Here is a 7989-nt window from a genome sequence, read left to right as displayed (position 1 = left end):
CGAGGGCGGCCCGCACTGGGAGGGGTCCGAGGCAGGAGCGACACAAAGTTCCACACGGTCCGGACCGGAGAGGGGCTCCGCAAGCACGGACACCGAGCCAGCGACCAGCCGCAACTTGGCCGAACCCGGGCGGCGTCACTCCGAACTGAGCTCGAAGTTTCCCGCGGCTGATCGGAGAAGGAAATAATCTGGAGCTTCCCGCTGTTGTGGATTTTATCGTCCACCTTGGGTCCCGAGCAGAAGAATGGCGAGAGGCTACGCGGCGCGCTGCCCGGTGTCTCCGGTGAGGAGCGCTTGGCTGGCGGCGGCGGCGGCGGTGGTTCTCCTCGTGGCTGAAGGTAAGACCCCACCACCCGGGCAGTGTTCGGTCTGAGCCGCCCCCTGTCTTCCACCTCTCCCGGCCCGGTGCGCTCCCACCGCGGCCGAACCCCGGCAGCTCCAGCCGCAGCGCCCCGCGTCCTGCCGGCTGAAGCTGCCTCTGTTCCCCCTTCCTCTCTTCCTCCTCTCCGGCCGCGGCTCGCTGGACCGTGACACCCGCTGTAAAAGTTTATTGTGGCGGATGTTTGTGTGGAATGGTGCGTCGCGGTCAGCGAGGTGTGGCTTCCCCCTGTTTTCGGTCCTAATTCCCCGCAGCCTCCGACGGCAGGTGACCGCGTAGGAAGCCTAATCCCCGCTGAGCCGCTGCAAACCCGGTAATCTGTGTTTACCTGTGGGGAAGTGTCGTGAGGCCGCGTGGGGAAGTAGACGAGGTTATTATCAGAAAAGGGTTTTCACTGCTCGGAGCAACAGGGCGGCCGTGGGAAGCAGGGAGCCGGCAGGAGGGTCGCGCTGCTCGGCCCCTGCTCCTCAGGTGGCCCCTCGTGCCTGAGGCCGCTCAGGAGCCCTCACGAGCCGCCACCTCACACCCAGCAGCGGGGAATCAAGTTCAATGTGTTTCAGGTGATAAAGCAGGGCCACCAATAAACACTGAGGTTAAAGAGCCACAGAGGAGAGAGCACGGTGTGCACCCGGGAACACAACACACATCTGTAGCTTTGTGTTTTTAATAGAAAACGATGCACAATCACAAATAGACAACATTTGAAACAGTGTGTTTGGTTATTATGACATTTTCTCATATAGCAACTGCAAAATGTGACCAACAAATCTGTCTGATTGAACGTCAGCTATTAAAACATACACACAATACACATTCTAAACTTGATCTATTATAGATACACATTTGCCAACACACACTAATGCTCATGTATGTGGGATGAGACAATATTGGCTGATCAGCCTCCTGATACCAGTGGAGCTTCACTGTAAACACACTTTTATTAGACACAAGCACAACACACCACCCTGTATAATATGTCTACAGGTTAAAGAGTCATATTTTACAGCCAGGTTAATGATTATTGAGAATAACGATGAACAGAACCTGTAGAAAAGCTATAGTAATTTACCTTAGATATTTAATCTTAACGCTAAAACATAGTTTAAAAGGTCTGATGATGCCAAACATTCCTTTAATAGATTACCCCATACTAACACCTGCTATGCAGACACACAACAGGACCATAAACAAAAGACGTCATTATATTTTCATAGCAACACTTTATGTCCCTATGTGCACATAACAGTGATAGATATGGAGATAACTACAAACTTTGATCGTGTCACTGAAACACTATTCTGAACGAGATAGACACTCTGACTCAAGAACAGAAACTATTCTCAGAGCTTTAGCTTTTTTATTCTTCTTCTTGCTCGTCTTCGTTTTTGTCTCCAACTGGGACCATCTACAAAATTCATACCAGCAGGCAGCCGGGCTACAGTCGTCAGCTTGAATCTGTCAGCCTGTTGTTTTCACCTGAGTGTGACTAGTGTCATGTGTCAGAGCTGTGCTCACGTCCCCACAGAGGAGAGGGGAGACGTGGAGTCGCGTGCCTCAGGAACATGCCTCTGTGATCAAAGGGGGGGCCAGCGTCCTCCAGGCTCAGAGCCACCGAGCCCCTGCTCTGCATTTATATCTGCTGTAGCATCTGTTGCATAAACAGCTGAGGATAACTGATTTACACTGAGTGAACAAGGCAGGAGGACGAGTCAACATCGATTGGTATTTGCCTTGTAATGATTTTGTGTTGGGAGCGATGTGAGACACGAGACGAGGTGAGATCCCAGTGCAGTGCCACTGGGTGAAGGAGCTGCAGAGCCTGGGAGCCGTGCAGGTTGGTGCGAGGACCACGGATCCTCCGCACAGACTGTGTTGTTAAGAAGCTGTCAGATTGTCGTGACAGTTCCCCCACATGTTATGAATTAATTTGAACAACTGCCATGTCCCAGGGAAAACCTCCACACTCACATTCCAGCTGCTTATCCAGTGACTTGCTGACACTGAAGGCAGAGATGGTCCCGGCACATGAGACATGATTTTTGTCCAGGTCACAGGTTGAGTGTGTCAATTCTTCTGTTTGTCTTAGTTGGAAATTAATAACCCTTCTAAAAAAAAAAAGGGTTAATAGCAGCTGTAAACCTTTCCTCATGATTTTAAAAGAACCATATTAACCTTCAGTAAAATGGGCAAATTGGAGTTGAGAGGATATCACTCTGCAGCAATGATAATTAAGTCACTTCAGGTGTGTGTCCCCCCCCCCCCCCAGAGCTTGTCTCTATAGGCCCGATCCTGTGCTGAAATGTCAATGATGATGAGTCCCCTCGACGGCTTGCTGCAGACGAAGGGCTGATTAGCTTATCGTTGGGAGAGCAGGCGGCCGATGATTATCGTCTTCAGAGCCGCGCAGCCTGATTATCGAAAGCTCTTATTAATGACTGTTTGCATATTTGTGCAGCCGCTGCTGGAGCTCCGGTACGGATCTGTTATCAGCCTCCTCCGGTTGGAGCCGGTGCAGGAGAGGGTTGTGATGAAGACGCCTCGGGAGCAGCCACTGGTGTGCGTCAGCACCTTTTGAGCATGAAACTCCAAATAACCACCTGCTGTACTCGTCCACTGGCAGAGGAGCAGCACCTCTGATTATCACAGGATATTTACTGGTGAAGCATCTGCGGCATTTTAAAGAAAAATCCTGAGAAGTATCCAATTTTACAGCTTAATTATATATAAAGCATAAACCACTTCTAAACAAGCAGGGGGGGGGGCAGGACGTTTATCTGTGAGCTGCCCTGCACAGCTGCTTCCGTGCTCTCGGCCTTTGGGGGCAGGAGCACAGTTATTGTAATTTTTTTCTTTGCAGAATGTTTCATATGATTAATTATTAGACTAAGCCCAGAGGCTGGAAATCTCCCATTAATTCTAAAGCAACAGGGCGGTTTGAATGAAAATGCCGGTAGTTTAACAAACAGATTTTTTCTCACTTTGCATAAATCCTATCTTAACCCCCGATTAAACCTGAGGGTGAAAACGATTTGGAGCCTCCAACATCTGCAGTGCAGGGGTCGTAGAGCCTATTGTGGCTGATGGGAGACTAAATGTCAAGGAGTGTGTCTCGGGAGGTGTGTGTGTCTGTGGAGTGTGTGAATGAGGGGTTATCTTTGTCGAGAGCTGAGCATAGGTATCATCATTTGGTTAAAGTGTCAATCGTGGCAGCTGGATGCATTGTAATGTCTGTGGAGTTTATCATGTCTCTTTTTCAGGGGTTATTTATCGGGAACCTTGCAAACACTTCCCCAAAAAGCCTGTAGCGACCACAATACGATGCTGCATGTGATGACGCTTATTTAATGATAACATGAAAGAATGATTTAGCCTCTTAACCACAGACACGGCACATTAAAAACACAAGCCCCTGTCGTGTGGAGGACCACAGATTAGCTGTGTTCGGTCCTGAGCTGCAGTTTGAAGCACGTTGGCCCCGGACTCAAATGTCAAGGGCTCCTCCCGGTGAGGCATGTGGTGATAATCATCCCCTCAAGATCTGACCGTGGCTGCTCATCGGGAGCTTATTAATGACTCACAAACCAACACACACTGCACAGTGACGCTGGAGGCTGTTGGTGTTTAGGCCAATTTGTCTGGCGTGTGTGTGTGTGTGTGTGTGTGTGTGTGTGCGTGTCTGTGTGTGTGTGCTGGTGATTCTCACCCAGAAAAGCACAATATCCAGCCCCATCACTCTGAGAGAATAGCTCCTCCTCATTACAGCATTAATTGACAGACTTGCAGAGGACGTTGCGTCACGTTGTCCCCTGTGATTTCTTCTCATTTGGATTTTCGCCCCCGGGTTGTTCTATCGATCGACTGTTTTGATTCCCCTGATTCTCCATGTGAGCGATGGACCTCTAGCTTTGTCTCGCAGGGTCTTGCTAATGCCGTTCGCTTGTTTTTTTTTTGTACAATCCAGTTCTGATGTCTGTCTTTCAAAGGAGACATGTCCGCTGGTGGAGGTCGGCTCGGTCGGACACTCTCACAGATTTGGAAGCAGTTGTCATGGACACTGCTTTTGTGGACGAGACAATTTCAAATCTCTTTGTTGACTTGAGAAAAATCAGATTCCACACGCTGCTGTCTCCCAGCAGCTCTGTGTATTGATGTTGTTGTTGTGCAACCCTGTGTGCGGTGTGTCTGTGAGGACCTTTAAAAAAAAAAAACATGTTACTGGGAGAATCTCCAGGAGTCCGAGCTGCAGGTTTTAATTCATCAGAGAGTCGGAGAGCACGTCTCTGCACCGGGTCAGAGGTTCGTCTTTTCATTCCACTTCTGAGGAAACGGGTTACTAAGCAAATTCCAGATCCCATTTCTAGAAATAAACCGTGTCATGGCTAACACCTTGGCACTCCTCGGTGATTCTTCAGCAAACAGGTGTCAGTGGGAAGAGGGATTAGTGAGCGTAGCAACAGGAACAGGGCCATGAATCACAATGCAGCTGATCTCAGGACGTTTTTGGAGGAAGGTTTTTTTCTTTTTTCTTTTGCTCTCAGGTTCCACTCAAGCATTAGCTGTGCCATGAAAGGCTTTTCAGATCACACACTCACGATCAATGTGGCCACCCTCCCTAGTTTGACTTTTACCGATATGCAAAGGAAACTTCCAGCCCGGCCCGGTCTCTCTCTCCCTCAGTCTTATTCTCTCGCCCTCTCTATAACTGTCATTCTTCCGCTCACGACCCTATTTCCAGCGGGCCTGGCTGGCTGCCGCTCTGTGGTGGTTCCCGAGTGGGGGCCCGTTTGTTGGAACAGCTTTTTGTGGAATTAAAAAGGGTGCCAAACCCCCCCCCCCCTCTTCCTCTCTCTGTCCGTACTTCGAGGCCTCATTGTTTAGAGAGGCAGGGAGCTGGAGGGGAAAAGAGAGAGAGAGAGAGCGGGGGGGGGGGGACATTTCAAAAGGGTGAAAGTGTTTAGACAAACGTCCCTGCTCTGTCTCCCGCTCTTGTCCTGAACTCACCCAGACTCAGGCTGCAGCCGCACATTATCATTTACACAACTCTGGAGTTTCAGAGCCGCTCAAACAGGGAAGTTTGGAATCGATGACGTACACGCTCAGAGCCGCTTGCTGATTGGGTGTTTGCTGTACTGATTCGTCAGGCTCACGTCACATGACCCCGTTCCAGATTAAAATAAAAACTGATACAGAGCCTAAACACTTGTGTGGATGGAATCATTTGAGTTTGAAGATGCAGAGGTCTGCACGTAGCCTCAGTGAGCTGAGTGTCCGTCCTGTCCTCCGGATGCGTCTCTGTTTCCTCTGCAGACAGACGGAGTCCACTGGTGACAACATGGAAATAGCCTCCACCGGCCGTGTGGGCGCACAGCGGTCGTTTAGGCTGTGGTGTGACTTTGTGACATTTCCTGTTGTACCCATGTGGGCAATTAATATCCTCAGTAACATTGTTTGCTGCGCTGGTGACGTCACGGAGCTTCTCGTCTGGGTTTTACTGCAGAGTGAATTTGAGGGGACAATTCATTTTTCTCAAACTAATGTCAGTGGCGTTACGAGTGAGATGTAATCACCTCCTTCTCTGCTTAAATCAGAATCAGAATCAGAATTCTTTTTATTGCCAAGTATGATGCACATACAGGAAATTGCCTTGGTGTCGTTCATTGGTGCACTGAACATGAAACAACAATATAAAACAACATATACACATAAAACAACAATATAGAAACAACAATATAAAAGCAACAATATAAAAACAACATAAAACAACAAAATGGAACAAAATATATACAGTACCAGAGTTATGGGCACGTGCGGTGCTAAGGTGCAGAGATTGGTGATAGTGCCACTAATATATCTAGTATAAATTATGTATTATATAATATAACTCTGCTTTAACAAAAAATTTAACCTGACTAAGCTCAGGATTTAATAGATTCAATTTAACAGTGCTGACGTATAGAAGGACATTAGTTTAAGAATTAACTTTTTTATAGTTCTGGGCACATCTTCAACTTCGATGCCCTCAAACTGCTGGAGGTAGTTTCAGTAGAAATCATGAAACACATGGACTTGAAGGACTTTTCTATATTTTTCATCATCTACCGATACCACTTTGTGGATATGTGTCCGTTCCAGCACCGGTCATATCCTGTTTTCCTCTAAGTGATTGGAAGGTAAGTGAAATGTCTCATCGCTGGAGGATGTTCAGGTCACAGAAGTCAGTGTGATTGGGGAGAAAAAGCCAATTTCCTGCCCTGGATTAAGTGCTAACACGAGAAAGACCCGACCCTCGTCAATTGTCTTCAGGATGTTTCCGCTCTGCTGTTCCTGCTCCATGTTTCCACCTCTAGTAGCTCTTATTAGTGGTCTCTAATATTTTACCCTCCTGTGCTGGGAGCTTCTTGGGTTCCTCCTCAACTCCCTGAAAACACTGAACCTGCAGTATTTTGAGATGAAAACACTAAAAGCTGAAGCTCATTTGAATTTCACTACACTTAATAGCTGCGGGTGAACAGTCTATTTAATTTGCAGAGGTTCAGACTGAGTGAAATGACCTGGAAGTGTTTCAGCTGCAGCCGTGATATCGAGCTGCTCCGACTCTAAACGATGAAGAAAGGAGCTTCAGTGTTTCCTGTCTCATCTCCTTTAGCAGCAGAAACACTGGACAGAAGAAAACGCCGTCCCACAATTCCTTGTGGCAGCAACATTTAAAGCGACGCACTATTAGTTGTTGCATCACGGCCGACAGCAGAGCGGCTGTTTTATTCTCCTGACATGAACCAGAACTGACGGATCCTCTCATGATCCTCTGAACTCCAAACACGGACCTGAACACAGAAGCTCCACCGCCTCGTGTGGACGTCGGTCGTCCTCATCGAGCGCGTCAGCTCTGACAGTATTGTTTCTCATTTGCATTATTCAAGCTAACATCTCCCCTCCTCACAAGTGACTAGTGTTCTGGCAGCAGCACATTTCTATGCAAGTCACACACACGCATTGAACGAGAGGACCGGTGTCGTTCAGAGTTACAGCCCATTTACTACTAGTGTACGTCTCCCTCCAATCATTCTGCACTGCCTGTCATATGTAATTGCATCACGTTCTCATTTTTTGGTAGTATACGAGCTCTGCTGTTATTTCCACCCCTGGCTGTATATAAAAATCTGTCCCGGCAAACAAAGCAGCCGCATGGAAATGACAGGACGAGGAAGTGACAATTAAGTTTGTCAGGCTGCGTGTTTTTCTATCAGGGATTATTTCCTGCTGGAGACTTCCAGATATTCCTGTGGGCGTCAGGTGACGGACGGGAAACAGGCGGCTGTCTACATTTTATATTAACAATGGGACCTGGGCTCCTTCAGTCAGAGACGTCCTCAGGTCCAGGGAGACGTGGCTCAATGTGCAGACTGACGTGAAAACACACATTTCTGTGAGATGAAAACAATTCAGACTTTGACACAAGCAGCTCTGGCATTTGTTTTTATGATTAGTGCCGACTACATGCTTTTGTGTGTGTACACCAGCTGCCGCCCATAAAAACAAATGGAAAACAACGTTAGCATATCTGGATTGTTACGGCCGCCTGTGAGGTTATGTTGTTACTCCTCTCTGTT

At 48.0% G+C, this 7989-nt stretch overlaps 1 protein-coding gene across 1 annotated transcript in view; it reads left to right on the top strand.

Annotated features, from left to right (window-relative positions):
• The first annotated feature begins 244 nt into the window (after positions 1–244).
• pvrl2l (PVR cell adhesion molecule related 2 like) overlaps positions 245–7989 on the top strand; it is a 132233-nt gene continuing 124488 nt past the window's right edge. Inside the window, 1 exon segment of the mRNA XM_053446259.1 lies at positions 245–338. Within this exon segment, the coding sequence (XP_053302234.1) occupies positions 245–338 (94 nt within the window).

Source organism: Pleuronectes platessa, chromosome 18 (genome assembly GCF_947347685.1).
Source record: "Pleuronectes platessa chromosome 18, fPlePla1.1, whole genome shotgun sequence".
Taxonomy (NCBI): Eukaryota; Metazoa; Chordata; class Actinopteri; order Pleuronectiformes; family Pleuronectidae; genus Pleuronectes; species Pleuronectes platessa.
Note: the sequence above shows the minus strand (reverse complement) of the source record. Positions and strands in the feature narration are given on the sequence as shown.